This window comes from Dicentrarchus labrax, unplaced genomic scaffold (genome assembly GCF_905237075.1).
Source record: "Dicentrarchus labrax unplaced genomic scaffold, dlabrax2021, whole genome shotgun sequence".
Classification (NCBI taxonomy): domain Eukaryota; kingdom Metazoa; phylum Chordata; class Actinopteri; family Moronidae; genus Dicentrarchus; species Dicentrarchus labrax.
In genome coordinates, this window is record NW_026136718.1 from 9,957,610 (window position 1) to 9,984,735 (window position 27,126).

A 27,126-nucleotide genomic window follows, 5' to 3' on the forward strand; every position below is an offset into this window, starting at 1 on the left:
CCTCCAGAACGGCTCCAACAGCACACCGCCACCTCCACCCTCCACCCCCCTCCATCTCCTCTAGGGACAAAGTATCCTCCTGGGGAATGGTGCGCGTATTAGTCCATATCTGGCCACACTAGAAAGGACATGGAAACATAATAGATGGATGTTCTTTATCGCTATATAACCTTATGGGGCAAACTAGGCTTTTCGGAGGAGACACACTGGTTTAGGGGATGCTTGTATAGGCTGTTATGTTGTCAAACACACTCTTTCTTCTTACTTCAACCATTAATTGAAGACAGAAGAGAACATAAAAAATAAGTTTGAGGTTAAATAGTGTAAAAGCTTGTCTTTCAAGTGTAGATTAGAAATCCCAGATATGACTGCATTGATGTAAAACCAGGAGGGAAATAAACAGGCCAAAGTGCTCCTTGGGCACTTAGGTGCATATGACTGCTCCTGACTCTCCTTTTATCTGGGCTCATCTGGCGGCCACGACTTGGCCTGGCATGAGCCTGACCACCAGTTGCGGTCTGAGGGAGAAACTGCTCCTCTGTGCTATTTGCAGCCCTGTCTGTCCAAAGGAATCTGGTGCGCTGACTGTCACTCAGTGGCCATGTGTGTTTTTTATCACTAATTCTACCACAGGGATCTGGTTGTCCATATGACCCACTGCGGAGGCTGCTGCCCCGAGGCGAGCTGACATTGTCTGTGTAGAACGACCAGACGTTGATGTAGGGGCTGCTCAAATGCTGCTTGAATATCAAGACACATGTGCACGTATCCACATGTGCACCCACACACACAAATGTACAAAGCAGTGGCTGGCCAATTGCTGAGACTGATGTTCCTTTCAGCCATCATACGGCTGACACTCAAGTTGTTTTTTTTCCCCGCCAACCCTATGTCAGTTCCTGGCTGGTCTGGCCAACAGTGATGGAGACACTGTAACTGACTGTGGTTGGGGCCATTGGCCGCAGGGCTGCTGTGCCTGTTTGAGATGGAGGGAGGGGGGGGGCTGAGGGAGGAGGGGCGGCTTGGCCTGTCAACTGGTTGTGACTAGAGCCTGTCTGGTCACAGTTCCAAACTGGACAGCTCTCTCTTTCTCTGCGGCTAGTGCCATCGTCCTGTAGAAAGGCACACGGTATATAGCTGCCACTCTGCTCCAGCACAGCATATGCTCCAGCTGAAGGTCAGAGATGTTCAGTCCAAAATGCCTGAAATAAACACCTCACATGTCTGGTTGGCTGTTGTAACCTGGGAGCACATCTGCACTGAGGGAATATAACCATGTGTGAGTGTGTGTGTGTGTGTGTGTGTGTGCTTATATTGAGAAATAAAAGTTTTAACATTTCTTCATTTTTCATCATTCTACTGGTATTGCATAATACAGCCAAATTCAACAAAATGAATTAATTCATGAATATGGTCGATTAAGGCATTTTCTGAGTAATGACATTAATGTTACAAACTTGTCAAATAGAATCAAATTAGCTACAAATAATTAAAGGCTAGGTATCCGCAGGACAAGAAACAGGAAAAACATGGATGATCAGACTTCTAGTTAAATGCTCTCTCATTGTGGAAGTATAAGACAAACACAAGAAAATGCACTTAGACAAGCCTTACTGTTCCTAAACACACTTTAATATGACGATTGACCAGTTTGGGGGTCGATTTTCAAGTAAATCTCTCCATAAATCTGTCCAAGGGATTGCTGTGCTGTTTGTGTCTCAGTCACCAACTGCTAGGTTGAACATGATTTAAAAAAAAAAAAAAAAAAAAACATTTCAAACTGTGCCATCACTGGATTGGGAAGACGTGGAGGGATGAGGCAGACATGAAAGTTGGCCTATTTCATGGTCAGGCTGCGGGACCGCCGAGGCCCTGAATGGCAATGCATCTACTTTAATGTGACAGACAAGTCCCTAGGCAAAACCCGCAGAGCCGCGGCAGGCAAGCGGGCCCAGGTACTTGATGACTGTGACACCTTCACCGTCCCGCTGTAGAAATGTTGCTGCCGCACGCTTCGCTGCCTCGGTTTAGAATAACACCAAATAAATTCGCCTCTCATCCCGCCTGACGACGCGTCCCCGAGAACCTGTCCTCCCCAGCACTGTTGGGATCATGAATCTCCTTGTAGCCGCTCACAGGGCTTTGCTCCGATCACTAAGCACTTGCCTTTGGGACCCACCTGCCGAGGAAAATTGTGGCCGCGCCAGTAGGCGGCTGCAACAGAATTCCGCGGCAGACACATCCTCTCATCCTGACGCTGTTTGCCCAATCAGGCGGAGACAGGCGAGTGTGTGTGGCAGGTTCACAGCCAGCGCCTGAAGGCATCGCGCTGCCTACCCACATGCACTCACAAATCACAAATCAAGTGGCACATCTTTCCTCAACATCTCTTGCACGCACAGGTAGTGCTGCATGAGCGCTTGACCTTACCTTGTACTATTACTGTGGGCTACAAAGTGCGGTGTTTAGTGCAACCTTTATTCTATATTGGCCTATTAGGAGCCACAGGGTGTTCTGATGGAGTAAGCCTGCCTATGCATGTGTGCGTCTAAGCATGGGCTGATCTATTGCAGTGCTGGGATAAGAGGGCCCAGGAGTTCATTAGGCTGCAGCTCAGGAGAGCAGCCGCAGGGAGCTGCGCTGTAGCCAAGTGTTGCCAGGAGGCTGAGCTGCGAGTCCGGTGGGGAGGGCTGCTGTTGATGTCCATGGCATGTTTGTTAACAGCCTGATTCCATCAAGTGGTGTAAAAGCAGAGCAGCCAAGTGTAAGGGCTGACCCTTGGCCCCTGCCTATTTTTAACAACACAGTGTTTCAGTCAAAGGTAGACAGTTCAGTCGAGCACTTGTGGAGTGTAAATGATGCTAATATTCATGCAGTGGTACATTTGGGAGAAAAAATAACAAGAGATGCAAAGCAAAAGAGCACAAGACTCCATCTGACTATCTACGGTTACTTTCGCTTATATGCCCTTTATCTGGAGGGCGAAGATCTAAAATGCTCTTTCAGTTTTCATCTCCATACTCCCACAACCCTTGTAAATGCATCAGAGGAGCGGAATACCACAAAATATTAAATACTCTTAAAGAGCACCGAAAGATGAAGCTCAAGGCATTTCATTGGACACTCGAGAAAAATATCACAAAAAATACAGCAAAACCAAAACATGATAAAAAGACTATTTTACATGAGGTTCTAGTGAACAAATCCTTTCTCTTACTTGCCTGTCTTATAAGAATGAAAACAATCCCGAGCATAGTTGTGATTCATAGGAGGTAGATATTGCACAGACACTACCCATATTTCATCATTTAGTACACTGCTAAAAAATGACTCTCAAGTAGTCCAAATAACGACAGGCAGAAGATAAGCAACATGTGAGGGCGTTCCATTCTGCACACATACCCATTTTACCTCAAGTCAAGTATAGGCCTACACATAAAATAGAGAATTAAATTGTTTCTTCATCGCGGGGTCCTTCACGTTGACTTGGCCATATGGACACTAGAGGAGACAATCAAATAATTAAATGGTGTTAAATGGCTGCATGTGGAGTAGAACTTCAGTCACACAGAGAACAAGACACAGACATGTGTACAGAGCAAAGCACGCCAGAGGAGCAAAGCGTAAAACAAAAGGAGAACAGTATGAGGCAGAATCAAACCAGGACTGCACCACACAAGAGAGGACAGGACGGGGGGAGACAGAATGGGACGGGGATCGGGCACGGCGGGACAGAAGATAAGACAAGAATGGATAAGACAGGATGGTATAGGACAGGGAGGGATGGGACAGGATGTGGACTAGACAGACTAGAACAAGTGTCGCCAGGACACAACAGGAGTGAAGTGAGCCGAACGGGGCCCTGTTTCCCAAAGTATCTCGAGGCTAATGTGGTCATGAAACCCATTCCAGGTGTCTATATCCACCTCCATTTACAAAGTGTTTACAAAAACAGTTTTAACTAAAGACATAAAAACTAGAGATCGATTCCCTTCAGCAAGTAAAAGGTTAGAAGCACCGTGCAAAGTCTGAACACCTGTAGGATTAACTGTGAACTATGTGTTTCATTTAAAACTGTTTTTCATTGATCTTCAAGCCAATGTGGTGTTTGGTTCAAAACAAGTCATGCTCATAAAGAAGCCCCGACTTAACACAAATACTAAACAGATTAATATTTTGGCCCTTTGTAGGTTAGATCAGTAATATCAGAAAAGGAAGAGGAGAAGAGATTTTGTTTTCCCCCTTCTTCTCTCAAGGGTGTCATCGCCAAGGCAGCAATAATATAATGATGGTCGTCTATACTGGACTTTATTATCGAGGGGATTTTCCTTATTATTTTTCCTTAGCCTTCAACAAGTCTTCATCTACCACTGATTCCTTCCATATTGCAGATTTTTTGTTTGTGCTAGTTGTGTTGCTCTGGTAGACAACTTTGTTAACAGAGGTTCTAATACAGGAAGGTTCATTTGAATGACAACACCTGCATCGATAGGTGATACTGCTCTTAACTGAGGAACCTCTAGAATCGTAAGTAAGGTTACTTTTTTGAACGTAGCTCCACAGAGTTACATGTATCATACAGAATGAAGCAGGCTGGAAGCTCAGAGTGTTGACTGAACAATAAAAAATTTGTCCTGTTACTTCATCATCCCTTTCAGCACCATGGACAGCTGATATTCAGACGCTCTCAAAGGGAAAATTTGCCACATCTTATGTGGATGTCGGTTTAGCGTTGATGGTAAATGTAGTCAAACGAAGCAATAACTTCGTCAGTGCGTGCTAGATTGACCGAGAGAGCCGAGTTCTCCTGCTCAAAGAGGCGTGCAGACAGTGCCTAAATGTACCAGGATGCACTGTGCGCAAGCTTCTGACGCCCACGGCCACTGAGCAGGCTACGTTAGCTGCTGGGTGCAAATTACACAGCGTTGCCAAGTAAAGTAATTCCTGCAGGGTGACCATTTCTTTTTCAGACTTAGCTATATTGTTACCTTCCAGCTCCAAGCTGAAATATGCTGTAGTTATTTCTTGACACCAACTTCATCACCGTACATTCTCAGTCAATATAGTACACACTGACTACATTTAACATCTGCACTGATTGGACAAAATTTTTCTTTTAACAACAATGCACATAAACGTTTTTTTATGTGATGTTTCACATGTTTCAAGAACATTTGTCGAAACATTTTTATAAAACACAATCTTAACATCTAAGGTAAGTTATCATTGGGAAACAGAGCCTAGAATTGAAAGAATTTTTTTTAAAAACTTGATGATTTGACAGGACAAAACTACACAGCCGAGGCCAGATGAAGAGAAAAACCCTGGAGTGAACCAAACGCAACGCGGAGAAACACACAACCTGATAAACAAAGAGAAAACAAAGAGCTTACATGTCTGCATGCGCTGCCACAGCATTTCCCTCTCTGAAGGTGGGCATACTCAGTGAACACCTTGTACCCACTGGAAGGGTCGACATACATCTGCTTCTTTGCCTGAACATAATGAAGATATTATTATTTAATTAGCATGACATAAAACGCGTATGCTGGTGTGTGACCCCCACATACATAACCATATACAGTACATATACACACTCAAACACAACGGCACATGCTTGAATAATACTGAATATGAACATATACATAGAGACAGATTGCTTTGGGTCGAGGAGAAGAGGGAAAGGATGACCTCTATGCATAGAAACAGATGTAAGACAGTCTAACACTTATGATGTTACTAATTAATTAGTGCTGTCCTTTTGTGTGCAATTCAGTAGGTGAGAATCTGCAATGAGTAATCAACTGGTAGCTCTGTAATAGGTTTTATATTCACCACAGATTTGTGAGATGCTTAAAAAACATATTTTAGACACAAACATTCCTGTATTTTGACTGATCCTTCATCTTGTGTAGACACACAAACACCTTCTGTACGTGAAAAACACTGAACTCCTCTGCCATCCCTTAGGAAGTTAGAAAATGTCATCTCTCAGTCTGTTTCAAACTGAGAGCCCACTAGTTGGTGAGCTTTGACAGGCCACAAAGGGAAAAAGGCCCCAGGCCTTTTGGTGACACGGCCTGTCATTTCACATGGAATTGCAGGGGCACATAGTGAAGCTGGCATAGCTGGGCCCCCTCTGTATTGTGCTTTTCCCACCCAGGCCCTAGCACTCTCCTCAGGTCGCGGCCAACTTGCCTCAATTTCATCCACACTCAGAAGCACAATATTTACAACAGATACGCCTAAAGGCATGCAGATGACACCTATTCACTACTGTCATCAGCACGGAGCTCACTGGCTCTGTTTGATGGAAGAGCAAGTAAGGTTTGGTGAATGTGATGGATGTGACAAAAACAATGGTCATCATTACATATATGACATGTACTGTGTATAAAGCACTGGGTAGGTATGCTTCGAAGTAAAATTATAACTAAAATCTTCCCAGAATATCTTCAGGCTACAGTTCGACAGGGTTTTTGCACCACATATGCATAATCTACCCACAATCTCCTTGATAAATGATTCAGAAAATAATGAATATTAGAGTCAGGGAGGTAAGAATGGAAAGAGTGAAACCATGTATCAAAGTAAAAATCTTCCACCGCACTACTCACTTTTAGAAATTAGAGTAAGATTTCACTGTGGCAAGGACCCACAGGGAACCCTGCCCTGGGGACAGACAGATGGGCTCTGGAGATGCACCACAGCTGGCGTATAATCACACTACGATTGATATCAGCTTAAATAAACAATATTTCTATTGGTCCGGTATTATTTGTACGGATATTTGTACTATTAAGGAATTAACATTGGGTTTGTTTTTTTCAAAGGAGCATGTCGCTGGCTAGAAATGGAAATGGAAATAAGGTGGTCTTTAAAAAAAACACCTCATCATGTGATTCCTGACATGGTTATCCTGTTTTGTATTAAAATCCTCAAAATCATGCATTAACAGACAATACTGTAAAAATGAATGAACAGATTTAGCTTGTTAAAAGACCTGAATTACATTTTCACTGTAGCAGTACGGTTCTTTGGTAATTTTGTCCACTACTGACAGAATGCATCAGTATTATTTGGTTAATATTGTTTAATTGTGCTCAACTGTACTCTAATATAAACAGTACATTAATCAATTACTGTACTAGTGTGCAGTTTGGGGATACCAGTGACTTTATACAGCAGCTCTTTGTAGATTTTAATATAATCAATTGTTATATTATATCATACTACCCAGTAACAGTAAATAAAATATCAGCTCAACATAACATGTAAGCAACATTAAAATGCTGCTTACATGCCAATCAACTGTATTAATAATCCAGCAGTATAATAAACCTCAGTAAGTAGCATTCATTCTGAATAATGTTCAGTACAAAATGCCTGAACAAAAATCAGTGGATTTAAAGTTTTAGAAGGGACTCATCTTACCTCACATGCCTCTCTGTGGACTCTGTGGATGGCCATTTCTTCCTCTGTGAACTTTCCCACAGCCTGGTCGTTGCTGCCTGTCACCGCGTCACTTCTCTCGGCATTGATCTGTAACCTGCTTCTGCTTCTCGGCGGCTGGGACTTTTCTTCTGACAGATTCGGTATTGACATCGTTACGAGTCGCTTATTAAACTGAACATGGAGAAGAACCACTCTGCAGACAAATGCTTTACGCGGGTGGTGAAACATGCTCCTGTTAAACTTCTATGTGCTTTACAAACAGTCTAGAAAGTTGAGCTACTTTCAAAGTGTGTGCAAACAGATACACAGTTGCAGGAAAACACACTGACGACTCATTCTATCATTAGTTCCTATTGAAGATAGTCTATGTTGCATGTTTACTTTATGCCTCCTCCTCTCAGTTTTGCCTGCACAGAAATGTGTTGTACTTCCTGCTTTGCCTCGTCACATTGGTGACATGTGACCACCTCGTAACGCTGATCCACCGGCGCACACAGACAGCGCCCCTGCTGTTTCACAGCAGCCACCATGGAGGCCCTGGTGATAGGAGGATAACTTGCTGAAGAATGCACAGCCAAAATAAATATATATAAATAAATATAATATTAGATTCATAATTACTGAATTGTTTTATTTTACTGTGGTACTAAAGTGATGAAATGAAATAAAGACCACCAGTTATTGATCAGCAAAAATCAATTAACTAAAAATAGAGACAAAAATCCATAGTTAAAGGCTAATTAAAGGGGAAGTTCACTCAAAATGAAAACCATAGCTCACTTTTTCCTACTAGTATGGGTTATCAAGCCATGCAGATAGTGTTGGTTTTAATTGTTCTGTTACCCTTTAATATGACATATATGTAGTAATAACATGTACAGTTCCGGGACATTTAGCTCTGATTATATGGATTGTTTATTGTTTTACTTACTATGTATTTTCTGTAATGTTATCTTTTTGCTGCTAAATGCACCTATAACCAAATACATTTCCTCTTTTGGATAATAAAGTTAAATCCAATTTGATTACAGTATGTGTGAAACATGCCATCCTTATAAATGCCTAGCTTTGCTCTCCTTGGCTGCAATGACACTGCAGTGCAAACAAAGACAACTTCCCACAATATTAAAGTAATATAGTAACTTGGACAAAGCAGCGCAGTGTTGATGAGTGGACATTAATGAGTCCTTTCAAGGTTATCCACCGCTGGAAGCCACCTCTGATGATGTGTCTACTACAGGATTCTGGGTAATGAAACCTGACAAGTGTCTTTTGACTGACATTGTGGGGTCAATTTACCCACAGACAAATTACACATCACTGGTAAAAATATATGTGTGCTTACTGTGAGAAACACTGTGCACACAAACATACTGCAAAAATAAACCTGAAAATGTAAGATAGTGCAGATAGACCCAGGGGAGTAATGTAAGATCTTGTATTAACTACACTGCTGGCTACATCTTGGCTAGGCTGCATGCTCGCCAACTGAAAACACACAGGGAGCCCTTGCTGAATATTTTCTTGTGAGTGACATTTTAATTCAGCAAGATAAATCACGTGCACCTCAGCTAAGTCAAATGTTTGAAGCCATTCTCAAAATAGGGCCCCAGAAAGACAATGGGACACTGTATTGTTCTTTTTTCCGTGTTAGCTTCCCTTAAATTAATATGATCTGGGACTGTTTACAGTTTACAGTTCTCAGAAATGTGAAACCTCACTGGTTTCCAGTGCCCAAGACTCATGAGAGCTTTATGCATGTGTCTCTTTGTGTGTGTATGTGTGTCATATTGCTTTTTTTATGTTAAGGCAGCAGCCCTGCCATTATCATTTCATACGGATGCCTGAAACAGCATGCCCCAGTCTGCTGCCACTTAATTACCTTCCAGTCAGCCTGAAGAAATCTGGCTCTGATCCAGCAGACTCTCTGGAGAGGAGAGAGAAGTACATCTAAGCCATTGGTTTCAATTTACCATGGGACAAATATTGCTTAAACATGCAAACAATAAAAGGAAAGTCCACCCTAAAACAGAATTTACATTGCACTGAATATATAAATATTTATCTTTAAAAGGAGATAAAGAGATATAAAATTATTCTGTCATCAGGTGTCACTTTAGGGACCTGGTCCACTGATAATTTGTTACAGACTGTGGATCTCTGGTTAAGATATATCTCCTAAGTTTGGACTTAATGATTTACAGCTGTACTCATGAAACAAGGAGCTGTCTCGTTTGAAGTACAAATGTATAGAAATAATATTAGGGTGGATTTCCACTTTTAGAGGCCGATGACTCAGCTGATTCATGAGCAATGTATTTAATGTAGAGTGCTGAAGCAGATTTTAGAAGTCAGATGCAGTGTGCTCATTCTATACATGGTTGGTGTATATGACACAATGTTTTTCATAATCTAAAAGCTTATGCAACGGGGTTATTGCAATTTCAGCATTTATTTAATGCACGGACTGTCGTCTAACATGCTTATAGTAAGTAGCATTTATATATGACACACTATAATTATGCAGAGTATAAGTCAAGCAATAGTGCCAGTCTTCTACTGTCCACCAAAGTCTGATCTGTTGAGCTGAGCAGCTCCACTAAAGTAGTTGGGATCTTGCTCAAAGGCACTTCAGTAGTGGTAATCAATGAGGGGTAAGTGCTGCTTCACTTTCACAGTTTAAGCTGACAACCTTCTTCTCAGATGCTCACTTCTCGACCCAATTGGAGTTGAAGTGCCTTGCTCAAGTGCGACTTGATGCTGGTTAAGAAATATGACAGCATTTATATCAATATCTGTTTTTAACCACCTCTCTGGTCAAAAGCCTATGCTTGTTTTTTAAATGAGTGACCCACGTTTGAGAAGCTGAGTAATGACTGGCTTAACCTGTTAAGGCCAAAAAAGCTATTTGTCGTTGGGCTCCTATTGACCCCCACAAACCCAAAAACTGCTCTATGTGCAAGTGCACATAGCACACAACTGCCAACATTACACAGGACAACACAATATTAAATGGGAGTTCAAGCCTGGGTGTCTGGGGACAGAGGACATTGGTGTATGTTACATATTTTTATTTTTTGGGGGGGCTTTTATTGTCTTTATGATGGTGACAGCTGGGGGCAGGTGGGGGGGGGGGGACATGCAGCAAGGGGCTGCAGGTTGGATTTGAACCCTGGGCTGCTGCAGCAAGGACTCAGCCTTGGTACACGGGTCACCAGCTCTACCGACTGAGCTAACCGGGTGCCCAGACTTACATCAGGTTACAAATGTTTTCACTCATGTACTCAGTCATGTGGAAGAAAATACCTGTGAGCGTTCTAATCAATATTTTTATACTAACAGTGGATCAAGTAACTAGGCCTATGTTTTGTGTGAGAGGTGAGAATTATTACCCAACTCTGTAGTTCTAGGTCTATAGACAGTTTTTGCTCTGTTCAGCTCTTCTCATGGTTTTAATGACCTAAAACTACTGTTTTGGTTCTCTTACCTCTGTCATCAGCTTTGTTCACAGATGCAGCAGGCAGCTGATAAACACTACCTGCCCAGCGACAAACAGCAGACAGATGCAGATAGCAACTAACTGGTGAAAAGCTGGTGAAGAGTCAGATATTACCCATACAAGTTTGTGGAGATCAACAGAGGGCTAAAAAGTAAGTGAATATTGAGCTTACATTTGTCAGCTGTCCAGAAACATGACTGCAAAGGAACAGGCTAGAGGGAAGATAGAAATATAGAAATATAGATATATATATAGAAAAAAAGCCCAACAACGCTATCTAAATTCTCCAAGGTCTCCCATATATGAAAGGGATTCTTGTATAACAATATTTTACTGCAAAGGTGGTTTAACTAACAGATATTGTGACACACCCCATAAAAAAAATAAGTGCAAAATAAAGCCATGCCCAATGGGAGATGATACACCTGAACTCAAGCTGATTCCAGATTTGGTGTGGAAGTGGGCAGAGGGTTCCTCTACATGTCTGAAAATAAACAGAATATGAATATCTTGATGCATTTAAGAAAATACAGTACAACAAACACAGAAGTAAATATGGAATTAGGATCTATGATATATGTATTAATTCACTTTAAGGTAGCTCTGGCTGAGATTGTTCCACAAACACCAACCAGGGCTTGCTAGAAAGGTCTGACTGTGTCGAATCCAGCAATAAGTCATATGTAACTATAGCAGGTATGATCGGTGGTCTACATTAAGAAATGTGCCATCAAAATGAAATGGCTCTTGGTCAATCTAAGGCCTACAAAATACACTTCAATATCGGAGAAATTGTATCAGACAATTAATTGAAAGTTTTTTTTATAAACTTAAATAAATGTTCTGATGCAGTAATAATTTGCACTGGCAAAATACCCAATTTTAAGTATGTGTAAGTATGTATTTAAGTATCACACTCATAAAACGCAGCATGTCACTCATCCACATTATCCTCTGTGTCAAAAGGTGTCATGTTTGGGCATGATCAAAACTCAGTGCATGCCAATCCCACTGAAAGGCACTGGTATTTAACTGTGGTGCCTTTGCAATAGCCCAAAAATGTTAATCTGTATGTTCTGGATGCAAAAACAGGCAACTGTTTACCATCATGTTCACCATAGCAACTTTATAAGGTGATTTTATGTCGTGTTATTTAATGTTAAGCCGGCAAGCTTAAGCCCCCCCCCCCCTCTTTCAGGACTGGTTTAAAGTAGGTTACCATTTAATTTTGGAAGCCCTCACAAAGGACCCCCTGATTGTTCCAGGATCCCACATTGGGGAGCCACTGCTGAAGGCTACCGCTGCCACAATTATTGAACTAATAACGCAACCTCATAGGGGAAACACGGGTTTTTCATCACAAAAGCATGAATCACACGGCTGAGGTCTGCAGTGTGTGTGTGTGTGTAAGTAAGTGTGTGTGTGTGTGTATCACGCTGGTTAGTCATCTAAAGTGGAAGAGAAGACGCTCGCAGGCAGAGACGCAGAGACGCAGAAGCAGCGAGCAAGGTGCGCGTTCTTGACGCGTTGACGTCACCAAATCTTTTGACAGCACTTCCTGGAGTGGGGTTTGTTGTGGGAAATAAAGCGCCGTGGTGCTGAACTAGAGGAGGAGGAGGAGAAGAAGAAGGGGGGGGAGAGAGCTGGTTGATCCAAAGGCTTCATTAACGACAGAAGGGACGAACTACTACACCATCCCAAAACCCTCCAAGCATGTGGTCGCGGCAGCTTTTCGACCGGTGTCAGATCAGATAGAAGAAGAAGAAGTGACGGAGGAAGGACGGAGGTTGTTGTTGGGGGGGGAGAATATCCTCGGACGGCAGAGCAGAGCCCAGCCGACAGCACGGAGTTGTCGCGATGTTGTAGCTAAAACCATGGACAGCAGAATAAAGTAAGACCTCCTGAGTTTATCTGTTTTTTTTTTGTTAACGTGTGTGTTTGCTCCACCACGGTAGCGTCCGTCGAGGCTAACGGCTAATGTGTCGGTTGAGGCACCGTTAACGTTAAACGTTAAAACTACGGGGAGCTGGAGGAAATGTGCAGCACGAAGGAATGTTTGAGCGTAATTTGAGCTATCTCTCTCTCTCTCTCTCTCTCTCTCTCTCTCCCAGCAGTGGATTTAACAGCCAGCTGGCTCGACAGCATTTGGGTCAGTCTGTTGCCCTGTCTGCTAGCTGACCACCAATTAGCTGCTCCGCTAGCCAAGCTTTAAATAGGTTACATGTGGACAGCCGAGTTTGTCCGGATACACTGTCAGAGATTGGGGGGAAAAACTTCTCATATAAAGCACATTCAGCTCCGGGTGACATGTTGTTGTTGACAGTGTTGGCTGTTTGACAGTGTGACTCAAGTAGGGCAGGTTCAATGTATGATTAGGATTATTATATTAAAGTACATGTGATGGAATTCAATAGTTTTTATGTGTGCTTAATGCGGAATACACACTTGTTGCCCATGTTTGTGTGTGTGTAATAACAGCTGTGCCATATTTCCCCCCTGCACACACACACACACAAGAGTAAACAATGTTTTGTTCTTTTCAGGGAGAATCCAGAAAGAACATTTGATCTGGTTCTACAGGTGGCATGTCCAACATCTGAAAATGAGGGTAGGTGGTGGCATTATTTCCACTAATAATGTGCGAATGATGTAGTCTGCCTGGTGTAGACGAGTAAAACAAAACCTCTTATGAACCTTTCAATGGCATGCATACATTTAGTTGATTATTTTTATAACCATTAAGTCACAAACAGACAAACTTGCCCTACATTAACTGATTCTGTCTTTGTGTCATTGCAAATGTTTGTCAGCTTGGGCTCTAGGAAAGCATGATGGGCATTTCTTACTATTTTCCTGATATTTTATAGACCAAAAGATGAATTGAGAGAGTACGCAGCCGATTAATTAATAATGAAAACAGACAATATTCTTTTTAAATGGTTGTTACATTTATCAATGCTGAAATGACTAGTAGGTTGGCGTAAAATCAGCAATTCTAATAATCGGTTATTCAGTCATTAATTGAAGTCATTTATCAAACAATCCTGGTATCGGCGGCTCAAGTTTTTGGAGTTTCATATCTTGGTTTCATATCTCTTTTCCTTTTTATATCTTTTGGTTTGGGCTGTTGGGTAAGCGAAACATGACATGCGAAGATGTCACCCTATGCTCTGAGAAATCCTGAGGTACCTCATTGTACAGTTTTAAAAAATGTTTATACATCAAACAATTCATTGGTTAATGAAAATAATAGGTGACAGGATATCTGACAATAAAAAATAACTGTTAGCTGTGGCCCCAGTGTGCATCCGTGTAAAGATTTGTAGGTGTGTTTCAGAGTTGTCTCTTTTTGTATGCCATGTGTTTGTAAAAATTATTGTTTGTAGTGTAATTACAGTAATTGTAAGGCTGCACAGCCAAGATGTCATGTAACGTTGGCAGCGGTGTTTACCAAATGCACAGCTTGGACAGTGAGCGTCACAGAACTACACTGCATGACTGAGATCAGTCTTTCACAAAGAGAGCAATCATTATGTCTGTGGGGTCATTATGTGTGCTCTGTTGAGATCCCAAGGACTTGAGAAGGTCAGCAGAGTTCAGCTGAGATTATAGCTGCTTAGAGCTTTATTATTATCTTTGTTTATTGTCTTAATTTTACTGATTTTACAGTCTGTGCTATTCCTTTATTAAGCCTGACCACAGGTTAACCAGTGCGTGCATTTCTCTTGTAACTGTGACCCCACAAAGATTGTTTTAGAAAGAGCACGCTTGGGTCAGCAAGCTGCATTAGCTCTTTCTGCTGTTTGCAGTGGTCAAACATTCCAGCAGTGGTGGCCAGGACAAAAAGTGTTCACACTAGCCCAGGAAATGTCTGTGGCCAATGAAGAACAACACCATATTCTACCTTTTTATGAATATGGGAAATAAAGTAATCTATATTTCACATCAATATCCAGTGTCACCCGTAAGTCAAATATCATGTAAAAACATTTTCACTGCACATTACACCAGCTGTCTTATTTTGCCCACTCAGTTTTGACGTTAAAGAGGTGTTATGTGGACGGTTCACTTGTGCAGCTGCTGAGCTGACCAGAGTAGACTGAAAGTTGTCCTTGGATGTAGTTCTGATATTGGATTTTAAACCAAACTCATAAACCACCAGCCTGCACTGTAATAACTGACTTCCCCCACGTATGATCCAGGGTCAGACTCATATCCGGACTCCTGCTCCCTGGAGCACAGCTACAGAGAAATGTTTGCACACCCCTCAGGTCAAGTGGAACATACACATTCTGCTCAGTCATTTGACTGAAGTGCTCTCTCCGCCCTGTGCCGATTGGATATAAGAATGTCCCTGTTGAGGATGTTGTTATACTGTAGATGTGTACTTACAGTTGTGGTGGATTGTTTTTTAAAGGAGGTGTTTCAGATAACCATATGAGGAATGAATCACTTCTCTCTGAATCTGATCAATTTCCTTTTCTTTGACTTGGCTTCAGTTGCTGTCTGTCTGAAATGAAATGCTAAAACTGTGCTGAATGGGCTGTTATCATTGTATTAGGCCTGAATGGATCTATTGTATGCATGTATTATATATGTATACATGTGTTAACACCTCGAATTTGATCTGTCTTATCACAGTCTATGCATTTGTCTCAATTATATGGTGCTTTCTTTTATTATGCGCTGAAAGGGTTAATGCTATGAGTCATAACAGAACAGTTTTGGCCAGCTATGAAACCTCCACAGTCACTCACCACTAGAGCTGTTTCTCCTACAGCCAAACATTAGGTACTTGGCCAAAAAGCACCACTTCACATTCACACATTATCTTCCCACTGCCTCACAGAGGCAAACAAACAATAGTGCAACCATGATAGACTATAATTAAATTGTCATAGCAACATGGTGTAGAACATTTGAGGATTTGGATAAGTGGTGGAAGGTTTCGGCTTGCTCATATTTCTCATATCTCCTCCTCACAGTTTAGGGAATACAAGTTTAATTTTAGATTGATTTTGGCTGCGCTTCAGTTGTTGTGTACACCCTCCATCAGCAATCTAGTTTGCAATACCAGGCTTTAAAGTGACTGAAAGGGTGTCCTCTTTGAGTGACTGGAAAGCTTGGTGTGTGCAGGGTTTTGCTGATGCCGCACTGCTGTTTTGCCATCCTCACCACATCCTGGTCCTGCAGGTCTGAAACTAGATCCAGCAGCAGACAGCATGACATGATACCATTGTAGTGTAGAGGGTAGTTCCCTTTGTTAATAGTCACTCATCATGTAGAGAAACCTTTTAATGTAGTCAGACAGAAATAGCATGGCCCTCTATAGATGGTCAGCACACCTATCCCCCAACTTCCTGTGTTAACTGGGTTTCACACCTTCTGTAGTCAACACAATATGTGCAGACAACACCCACATGTTTGCAGACAGGCCTGCAATACGCCTGTTTTTTTTAATTTTTATTAAGTTGTTTCATGATGACCTTTTTAAACCAGTGGTCTCAAAATAGATTGCTCACTCATTATAAAGTTAACATTTTAACATAACTGTCCACAACTTGTTATTTCTCTATATGTTTGGCTCTCTTAAGCCTGTACACACAGGTCGTTAATACTAATGTTAATAAAGTAAGTAATTAAGGACTGTGAAGATTCTCGCTAAAAAATATATGATTTTGAGAAGGAGCAAAATTAGTGCAGGAAGTTGGTTTCATCTGTGGAGGAAATAATCTGGAATAACTGCACCGTGTGGGCCATTAGGAACCGTCATCTGCAGCAGCGATAAAGCCATTATTAGACGAACAGGAACTGCATGGCAAAAGGTGTTGCTTGACCTAAACTGAAGTAAACACCTGCAGCTTTTTGTCTCACCAGATCACTGTGGCTTCCTTCCTCCTTTTTACTTTCCCTTTTTAAATATTTTTTGCAAGTTGAGTTACACAAAGCAGCATACAACCCTTCTCTGGCTATGTAGATATGCACATATTTAAAAAATTTAAAAATTTCTGTTTTATACAGGTATTTGCCTATTTGCCTTGTTTAAGTGCCCTTCAAATAGTGTAATATTTGTCCTCCAGAACATTACGCTAGTTGTGCAGCAGGAGTGATATCATTACTCTTATTTTAAGCAGTAAGGACTCAGCCTTAGTACTAGGTGTGCATGCTTTACTAGGAGAGCTACTGGGGTGCCACAGAGCTGTTTATCTATGAGTGGTTTTGTTTATCTCAATGCAATACACAGTCCTCTCAATGGCGTTATTCCACTGATCAACAGGCTGCGATAACATGGCTGAGATATGTTGCAAAGGCCCTGCAAAGACTGCAAGCTCATAAACATAAATGTAAACAATTATGGAATTTTAAGTTTTGGCTTTGCAAATTTAAAGCCAAACTTAAAAATTAGGCATATGTTTTACGAGGAAGGTAATGCATTCAACAAGTTTGTTAGACCTGAAGGATACATACTATGTGTTTTGATGAGTAACAGTGAATCTAAATGTAACTTTAGTTCATAAGAAAACTCTACAGGGAACTTTTTAAGGAAGTTGCTCAAAGATGCAGTTGCCTATTCAGCACATTCTGTCACCTGTTCCTGTAATAAATGAAATCAATTCCTGTAAAATAAACGGTATTTGTACTTCGTTGTGCAGTGCTCACACTGTACAGATTTGACGTTGCTGTTAGGAAGTTCTCATAAGATTCCTGGAGATCTGTGATGTTCAGCCAACGGGGCCATTCAGCTACTCTGAATGACAAGGGCTTTGCTGCTATTGATGTATGACATTTTAGCTCTAACATCAAGTCTGATTCAAGTCATCCAGATTTTTGTTTTACTGTGTTCCAGGAGAATACTATTTGTTAGTGTGTAACTAAAAGCATGTCATTTAGATTTAAAAAAATTGAGTTTGTTCCCATTGGATGAAGTCCCAATTATTACTCCCATGGGTAGGTTTGATTCTTCCTGTCTTTTGGCAAACACTTGTGGTAACAGAATATCAGTGGTACAGGTATGAACAGAAAAGTCTGTCACCTTACAGATTTGATTTATAATACAGCAATAATTGAGATTTCATGAGAGCCTCAGCATTCCACAACGGAAGTGTTGCTGGGGAGAAAAACAAGAAAATAAAGCTCACAGCTACAATGGTGGCAGTGTTCATATCTGGACTTGGCCCCACACTTCTTACCATGGATGTGTGGATAGATGACAGACACTGGCCCTTTTTCCTCATGCAGGTCCACGGAGACCTGGCCTCCCTGTTCAGCCCGAGCTCAGTTCCGCTTAGCTCTGTTGGCTCAGTGCTCTGTGGATGCTCAGGCTGTGAGTGAGTGTTGCCTGAGAGCGTGACTGGCATGCTAGCTACTAGCGGCCCTGGCTACATAAAGCCATATTGATGTGCTTCCAAGATGCTGCCAAAGCTAGCAGATGACGCTAACGCTGCCAAGGCAGTAGGTGGGGACAGATGCTACCTGTCCTCACCCGCTCCCTCCAGCCAGATTGTTCCCAGTAACAAAGCAATAAACTTAATAGATCAGCATATCAGTTTTATAGCAACATCCGTGCTGCAATTAGGGGAACGATTTAATGTTTAAAAAGAAAAAAAACTCAACGAGCGCAACTTGGTTTACACTGATGCGTCACAAGATATGGTTGTGGGTTTGAAACCTGGCCCTAGTTCTTCTCTGTGTGGTTTGCTATGCATGCTCTTCGTGCGTCAGTTCATACATGCAGGTCAGATGAATCGAGAGTTCTAAATTGTATGAATTTAATGTTTTTTGTTTTTCCATGCCTTATGGTAGATTCTTTACAATTTGTACAACAACATATGACACCCTCTAGCCTCAGTGGATGGATAAAAGCACTTGCTGTTATCTTGTTTCCATCTCATGTTTGTGCCTGTGCCTGTCAGTTGTGTAGCACTGAGCTCGTGTCTCTTTTGTCTGAGATAAGTGACGGGTTTATCGGCTGCTTCGGTGTGTCACGATAGCTTCTTACAAGCATTAGAATACGCAGCAGGAGGTTTAACTGTTAAAATATAAGTGCACTTGCCTAGTTTTTGGGACTCCTCCTTCACATCTGCGTAAAGGAAAATCAGAAAGCAAAAGTATAGAGTAGACACATTTTGCCCTTTGATTCATGTGGCCTTATAGCTTCACTTTGTCCAACTATGAGAAGTTACTTTTGTTCTGCATCCTAAGAACATTTTCACTGAAACCCGGAGGTTGTGCAGTGTCACCAACTGTTCGCTAGTTAGTTATCAATCTGCCTCCTTCTCTGCTATAGCCCCCCTCAAGCAGCACTGTGATGTTCCTTTTTTTTTTCTCTTTGGCTTTCACCCCTTCCCATTTCCACCCTTCGTATTGTAGAGCAAAACTCCTGTGTAGTAGAACTTTTAGAAAAGGTTGAACGTTGACATTCTGCAAAATGTCAGAAATGCTCCTTGACCCAAGCTTTGCCGGTTCTGCCGTCTGATTGGATTCCGGCTGCGCGTTGAGTTCACGTTGGGCTCACACTCAGACGGGAGGCCATTGGAGTACTAACAGATGCCATGGCAGCAAGGAGGGTGTTGATTGGTCATTAGAGAGGCCACACTCCTCCACTCACACTCCTGAGAGGACCCCAGGGTCTCACATTTTGTTTATCACACTACCCTTCTGCCTTTCTCTTTTGTCTCACCCATATGACTTTGCTAAATTGGCTCTTTTACACAGAATAAGATATCACCCAGGTCTTTGTTGTCTTATATCTGTTTCCTCTGAAGTGAATTGAGGAAGTCTCTTAACTTCCCTGCTACTGGTATGGTAGTGGCCACAGTGTGAGTGAACTTTGTGAAATCTCCTCCCACTCTATGTCCTCTGAGTGACTGTAAGATCATGTCTGACCCAAAGTTCAACTTTTAGTAGCCTAATAAACATCTTTAATGTGTATGTATGGATGATATTCCTGAGAGAGAAAAGGATAGTGTGTCATGGAGAGCCAAAGCTTGGATCTGTGTCACTGACGATATATTTGAAATTTGGTTGACTTTTGTGGAATAGTTACATGTTCAAGAGTTGATTAGCAATGTGAATTCAGTTTCCAGGGTGGATTCTCTCTTTTTAATACTGTGTTATTCATCACATTTTCATCTCAGCTGGACTGGTGTGTATTTCCGTTTCGGTTATCCAGATGACAAAGTTGGCCAGCTAGTGTTACTTCTTTTCTCAGTGCTCTACAGCGCTCCTCTTTTGTTGGAGTCTGCAGTCATTTGTAGCTCCCTACTCGCAGTCACTCATCCATTCAGTAACCGTGTAGTGGCCTGCTGCTTACTGGGTTTAGTTCCAGCTCCTTTCTTATTCAAAAGAGATGGAAGCAAGTGTTGTCTTCACATTTCACCCTTGCCTGTTTTGTTTCAGATTATATGGCGGAGCTCAAGCTAAAAATATTTAACTTTCAGCATTGGTTGAGTTAGCTTTTAGTCAGCGCAGACACATGTCATTGGATTGTTACCCAGGTGAAGGCTGTGTATTTTGTCTTTATGTCTCTGGCAATAATGATAACCTACAAATATTACAAAGCATTTTTATGATATCCTGCGAAAATTCAACATTGCCTGCAGAAAGTAATGCAAATGAATGTTTGTCTGGCAGCACGGTTTGAAGGGGAGCGCTGTTTGTGTGGACACAAAACTCACCGTCATTGCTGTTCCCTGTTCATTCATTCATTCACTTTGTCCTGGAACAGCTGCCTTTTTTCACACATCCATGTTTTACTCACATCTCTTATCCCCTGTCTCTACCTGTTCTTGCATATCAACTTTTTCTTTGCGATCACACATTGTGTGCACAGTCGCAAACAAGGCGCAAAGCTTCTCGCGCCCCTTTCTGATTATCACTCGTTATGACAGGGACACACGGGCCCTACAGGGAGAGTGGGAGAGTGGGAGAATGGGAACAGGTCACTGGGACATTTCAGGTAGTGCCCCGTGACCTTGCTACACATGTTTTGGCAAACACATACATCCCCCACCATCAGGACAGCTGTGAGAGGACTTCTCTGTTGTTTCTTCAGAGCTCAGAGTATTATTGGCCAAAGCAAGAAGAACTGGGGCAAAATGAGACGAGGGAGGGAGAACGGGGGGGAAATGAAGGGGTTGTGGATAGTCTGTGAGGTGAGATACTGTGGAGGTTGCTGGATGAGCTTTCCCACTCACTGACACAGTATTGAAACTCCAGGGGCAAACTGTGTGTGTGATAGCAGGTACATGTTTAAGTGTATAGTGTGTATAGTGTGTGTTGTGCATATATGTGAATGCGTGTGCACGGCTGCACGGATGTATGTGCCTGTACATGAGAAAAAAACACAGAAGCAGCAAGAGCTGCAGGAGGCTCATCTGAATTCACTAATGCTGCCAGACTGGGAGAACATGGAAAGACTTCTAGGCACTGACGCTTACAGGCTATTTTTAGACTTCCCCTTTCCACGGCGAAAAAATGGGGAAAAGTAGGGACTGATCAATGATTTAAAATGAGATGATTTTGATGAATGCAGAAGAGTTTCATCACATCACCCACACACAGCAGCCTCACAGCATTGTGTGTGTGTGTGTGTGTGTGTGTGTGTGTGTGTGTGTGTGTGTGTGTGTGTGTGTGTGTGTGTGTGTGTGTGTGTGTGTGTGTGTGTGTGTGTGTGTGTGTGTGTGTGTGTGTGTGTGTGTGTGTGTGTGTGTGTGTGTGTGTGTGTGTGATGAATTTATTCCCTTGTGACCACTCTTAAGTTATACTCCAGAGAGCTGTGGGAATTTTATGTGTTTTTAAAAATAACACCCATGAAGCAAAGGCTAGGATAATGTCCAGCTGAATTTACCATCCAAAAACTGCTGGTGTCATCTTGAAGTTAAGCTCTTCTTCACATGTATCATGTCAAAGGATGACGAGGAGCATGTATATGTTAAGCACAGCAGATGTCACACGCATGTACAACCAAACACACATAAAAGCACGCCCGCACAAACACGCACAACCAATTATTGTGAGTCAAGGAACAATGATTGGCTGGTTCTTATGCATGTAATACCAATGTGGCCTAGTTTAGCCCACAAATGAACAGGATTAGTGCAGCTCCTGCTTCAATGTAGCTTTGGTGATGTTAATCTGTCCTAGTCTGGCAAATTGGATTTCATAAAAAAAAAAAGCTGTGCTCAAAAATATGTTGACTTTTGTGACTGTCATGTTGAGCAGGCAGGATTTAAACAGGATTTGGGGTGGCTCACTGTTACTGTCACTAAACAATAGCAAATGGGGACAAAATAAACAAACAAACTTGTACATCCATTGGCCCACTTCTCTTCATGTCAAGTGGGAATGCTAGCCATAAAGTTTATAAAGCTTTTTCTCATCAAGGATTCCAACCATATTAAACAAAACACCAATTTCTCTGAGATTTTCCTTACAAATACCTTTACCTTGTGAGTGTTTCTGATTTTAAAGAACGGGCTTGGTGCCTATATGCATACTTTGTTTGTCTTCCTGGCTGTTATAAGTATGTCTTATTTGTATTTTATTGTTAGTGAATAATATATATATGAGTATTTATTTTGAAGGGGAGTCTGAAGGAGCTCCAGCATTCTGTAAACCCCACTTTTAGAACAAAGCAGATAAAGGCAGAGATTGTTACAAAGGATGTAGTCTCAGTCTGTGTTCTGGTCTGACTGGGGTGCTGACATGTAGACTGATTTCAAGTGATCTAAAAGATGAATGATGAAAAGACAAAAATGTATTTTCCCCGGCAATTAAGGAAATCAACCTACTTATTGACATGATATGAGTACTGGTATCCTGACATCTAGACTGTTGTCCTTTAGACCTTAATTTTGTGGTCAAGGCCAAACCCAAGTCAAGCAGAACTAGTAGTACAAGCCTACTGTCTGTGCTGTCATTTCAGTTTCTATCCCCACTATTTACATGTCAACAGCTATGCCCTTAGGCTATGTCTCTCCATTCAAGGCTGCTCCTATGTTGCCCAACACCACGCAATTACTGTGAAGATGATGCCGTTTACATGCGCGTAGCCCTACTGGCCCTTAATTTGGGTTCTGGCCTATTTTTCAAGACAGAAAATATAGGTCAATCTTGATGTCTTTGTGTATGTCTGAGACCATTTATCATTGCAAATCATGTAATTCATCCACAAGGTCTTTGTTTTCATATAGACGGACACACACGCATGCACGCACATTACACACACAAATGTATGCTTCCCTCACCTTACAATAGTTCATCTACCTTCCAGTTCTTTATGCTGGCTTGTATTGTTGAGTGTATTTTATGAATGTGGAATAATTTCTGATTATCTTGCTCCATTGGAACTGGTTATGTTGAGGCTAGGAGTTGTATAAACATCTTATACCCATTTCAGATGTTTTTCAAACAATGTCCTCAGGACCTGCTTCTGACCAGGGTTTAACCGGTCTGGCGCTCAAATCAAGTCAGTTTTGTTTATGTAGCCCTAAAATTTCAAATTTGCCTCAAGGGACTTTATAGTCTCCGCAGCAGGACATTCAATCATGTGCTTCTGTGAAAAGAAAAGGAAATTCTGAAGGATTACATTCAACTTTAGATATTGGTGTCAACAAATAGCTTTCAACCATACAGTCTGCCCTTCTGAATCTACTTGAATCTCCAGATAAACGCAGCAACAACCACTTTCAATGAACTGAATTTCAACAACTCCACAAACAACAGTGACAAATATACAGTTTATATTAGGTCTAGTGTGGAACTATTATTTGACCAAAAAATGGTTCTTGATTCATTGATCAGTTATTAGATTCTCTGGCTCCAGCTCCAGATTTGCTGCTTTTCTCTTCAATCTCTTCATTGTAAACTGACTAACTATTGTGCTTTTTTCTAGGCTGTTGTTTGTGTTAAACAAACAATTTGACGATTATAGTGGGCAGTTTTCACTGTATACAATATCAATTGCTCTAATTAGGTCTACTGTAATTTACTGGTTTAGCAGTGTGTATTTGCTATGGAACTCCAGTAGATCCGGGTCCTGTGTGAATGTGGATGACAGCGAAATAAAGCTGTGACAACAGTCTGATATTAATGAGTCCAATGTGGGTTGAGTGTGTGTGTATTAACCCACATGAAACACTGGTTGGTGTGTGTTGAAAGTGGGTGTAGTCTTGTTGACATGTCTTAGTCTAGTCCTGTCTGCTGAATCACTTGGTGACTAAGCCCACTTTTCCAATTGCTGTGCGAATCAGAGAATGCATGCTGATGAAGCCAAGTGAGAATGCATTGTGAGTACTAGTGATGCAAACTTCAATGGCTTTCTTCTCATCAATTGTCAAGACTGACAACTTCAATCAAGAATATTTACTTATTGACATGGTTTGTCCACCGTGTTAGCTTTAATCCGCAATTGCAGAAAGGTTGTTTCACCTTGTTCTTAGTATGCAGTGAAAATGTTGTATAGATTTTGGTCAATTTCTAACCCTGACTTCTTTTTAAAGATAAAACTGGGAAGGTGTTTTACAAAGGACTTTCCTGGACTGCAATAGGCAATTTTTTTCTCTCCAAAAGGCCAATCCAGACAACCTCCTTTTGAAGTTATGGTTCTCCAAAACCTTAAATCCTCCACAGTTACATTTTGGGGAAGTGTGTGTGTGTGTGTGTATGTTTATGTTTCAGTGGTTTGCCCAGTATTTTTCTGTCAGTGTTTCATTCTCAGTCCTGCAGAGCATTCAGACCCCTGTGAATGTGTTTAAGATTAGGCACTATTGTACGCTTTTAACAGATACACATGTATTGTCATCCCTGTGGAAACATTGGCTGACTGACTGTCTGACTGCCTGACTGAGAGCTGTCTGTCTGTCAGCCTTTGCATGTGAACTTCAAATCACAGCTCGGCAGTACCAAGCATGTAGCCGCCAAAGGCAAGGCTTTACACTGTCATCAGCACCACGCAGCTGCCTCTGGGTGCTGTGCCATGTGACATTAACTGAGATCGATCCTCTCCCCACCTCAAGGAGCTGCTGTGCTACACTGTGTTTTCTCTGATGCTGCAACCACCACCTCAAAGACGAGAAAAGGAACTCTCCCCTAAGCATGTGTAATTGAGTGACAATGACCTGATCGCCAGCGTTCTTAAGCTTTATAAGTTGTACGTCACAAAAAACAACATGTAGTTTGTGCCATTTTTTTTAACTAACTTACTTTTTAAAGTAAGATACATTCTTGGTACAGGTTACATTAATGTCTCCTTATAATCGTTAGCTTAATAATGGAGTTAGTGATTTGGTGTGGTTATATAGATGTTGTGTTTTTGGCAGATGGTTGGACCATATGGAGAGAAGTATGTGATAATGTGAGAAATGTTGGTTTTTAAGCCGACCAGACAAAAAACCAAAAACAGACAGATTAATCACCATTAACTTGTCCCGTTGCAAGGAAAATTCTACCTTCCTTTCCCACCCATCTCTTTGGAAATAAATATCGGGGTCATATCTCCGATTTAAGATTTCCGGTTATGCGTCAGATTTTAGGGCATGTTACTGCTTTAATGTAAGAACTTGATTTTATTATTCTGAAGCAGCATCATACAGTGTAGAAAGAGAGTAGTCTGTCTAGGGAGATACTGGTTTGTTTTTCTTAGCTTAGGAGGCTAACACCCCCCCCCCAAACAAACATGCTGTCGGTGTGTTGTGTTGAAAATGCAGTCATGCGGAGCCGGTGTTTGACATAATGTTGGACCAGTATGGAATCTGACTGGGAATATCAACGCTGATATGTGGTGATACACAGAGGCTGTCACAAAGGTTGCATCCATATGCTGTGCCACTCATTCGTGAAGCTGTGAAATTGGGTTGCATCCCAACTAGCCTGGAGACAGTATCGCTTTCACTTCTCTCTTTCTGTCTCTCTCTCTCTCTCTCCCCTCTTTCTCTCTCTCTCTCTCTCTCTCAACCCATCCCACTGAAGCATTTTTCTGGGAAGACGAAACAACTAATGTGGCATTAATAGGGTCACATAATCTCCATGCAGATCTTTCTTTCTTCTTCTTCCAGTGGCTGAGGCTGTTGTTTATCTTTCTCAGATGAAGCTGTAGAAACGGCTTAGAAATCCCTCAGGCCGGCATCTCTTACATGTGAAGCCTGCCAGTTGACGTTTTTGGCTGGTAAAGCAGGCTCTCTACCTTAGAGGTTGTTTTCTTTTTGTGTTATTGAAATTTTCAAGCATTGGAATTAAAATGCATCTCTCCTTTGCAAATATAAACCCATTTCTAGACCAATGTGCTTATGCTTTGCTAGTGCCTTTTGCAAAAATAATATATTTTGGAGTTTAGTTTAGTACAGTTTAGTTCTAGATTACAATTTCATATCAAACAAATCTATTCTAATTGAATCCAGGTAGGTTTTTTAATAACCTCGGGATTCCGCTCTTTCCATCAGTCCCCAGTCCCCAGTCCCCAGTCCCCATGTGTAACAACATAGTGTGACCAATCAGTACTAGTAAACTTAAGGACCATATCATCGTTTAAGAAGTTTCTCTTTGCTGAAAACCTCTGCTCACTAAATCAGCATGAAATGTAATGCCATTTGCAGTGTGCAGTCTGATACTTGATAGGCAAAAGGGGGAAAAAAATGTTTTAAACGTCTGTGAGTGTGTTTTTCTTTCTCCTGGCTTTTGAAAGATGCCAGTTAATCTGCTTACTCCTTTAATTGTGAGTGTAGGGGTTGGGCCTCCTCCCGGCCAGAATAAGGCTACTGATCCAGAAGTAAAACGATGACCACCACAGTTATTCCTTCCTTTAGGTTGTGCAACCCCCCTAGTCTTCTTTAGCCACCCCTCGTCTCCTCCTCCTCCTCCACCATACCCTCCCTCTGAGGGAAGAAAGCTCCTTGTTCTGACAATAGACATTTTTTGCCATATGTTGGCTTGACATCTTCATCAGGTTCACAGCAGGTTACCTTAGTTAACTTTCACTCCACTGCCTGATGGGATTTTCTCCCTCTATTTCTGCAATCGGCCCAGGCTCAAAGTCTAGACGGCCTCTGAGGCAGGGTCCTTCCAGCCCTGTGTCCACAATGGCTGTATTGTGGATGCTTAGTAGCGGTAGCTTCCTCCCGTTACAGCGAACAGGCTAGTGCTAAAACAATGCTTTTGTCCAAGGGCATACAAGG

At 41.8% G+C, this 27,126-nt stretch overlaps 2 protein-coding genes across 4 annotated transcripts in view; one reads left to right on the plus strand and one right to left on the minus strand.

Moving 5' to 3' along the window:
- Positions 1–1,610: 1,610 nt before the first annotated feature.
- cunh1orf53 (chromosome unknown C1orf53 homolog) lies at positions 1,611–7,882 on the minus strand. Its single transcript, XM_051376819.1, has 3 exons — positions 7,435–7,882; positions 5,394–5,495; positions 1,611–3,501 (listed from the first exon to the last, which is right to left on the minus strand). The coding sequence occupies exons 1-3, from the start codon at positions 7,681–7,683 to the stop codon at positions 3,430–3,432; spliced, it is 423 nt and encodes a 140-aa protein (XP_051232779.1). The 5' UTR covers positions 7,684–7,882; the 3' UTR covers positions 1,611–3,429.
- A 4,645-nt stretch (positions 7,883–12,527) lies between these two features.
- dennd1b (DENN/MADD domain containing 1B) overlaps positions 12,528–27,126 on the plus strand; it is a 105,068-nt gene continuing 90,469 nt past the window's right edge. For 2 of the 3 annotated variants that reach the window (XM_051377385.1, XM_051377387.1), the window contains exons 1-2: positions 12,529–12,845; positions 13,498–13,562. In XM_051377385.1, the coding sequence (XP_051233345.1) occupies positions 12,829–12,845; positions 13,498–13,562 (82 nt within the window). In that variant the 5' untranslated portion in view covers positions 12,529–12,828. Of the gene's footprint in view, positions 12,846–13,497; positions 13,563–27,126 lie in introns of all 3 variants that reach the window. The other variant, XM_051377386.1, reaches the window with a different exon arrangement.

What these genes read in the sequence shown, in the direction of transcription:
- cunh1orf53 (XM_051376819.1), bottom strand. Translation starts at nt 7,683, where the DNA reads ATGTTTCACCACCCGCGTAAAGCATTTGTCTGCAGAGTGGTTCTTCTC. An exon ending in TCCACAGAGAGGCATGTGAG is followed by an intron (nt 5,496 to 7,434) that starts GTAAGATGAGTC and finishes CATTATGTTCAG; the next exon opens with GCAAAGAAGCAGATGTATGT. An exon ending in GTGGCAGCGCATGCAGACAT is followed by an intron (nt 3,502 to 5,393) that starts GTAAGCTCTTTG and finishes TGTCTCCTCTAG; the next exon opens with TGTCCATATGGCCAAGTCAA.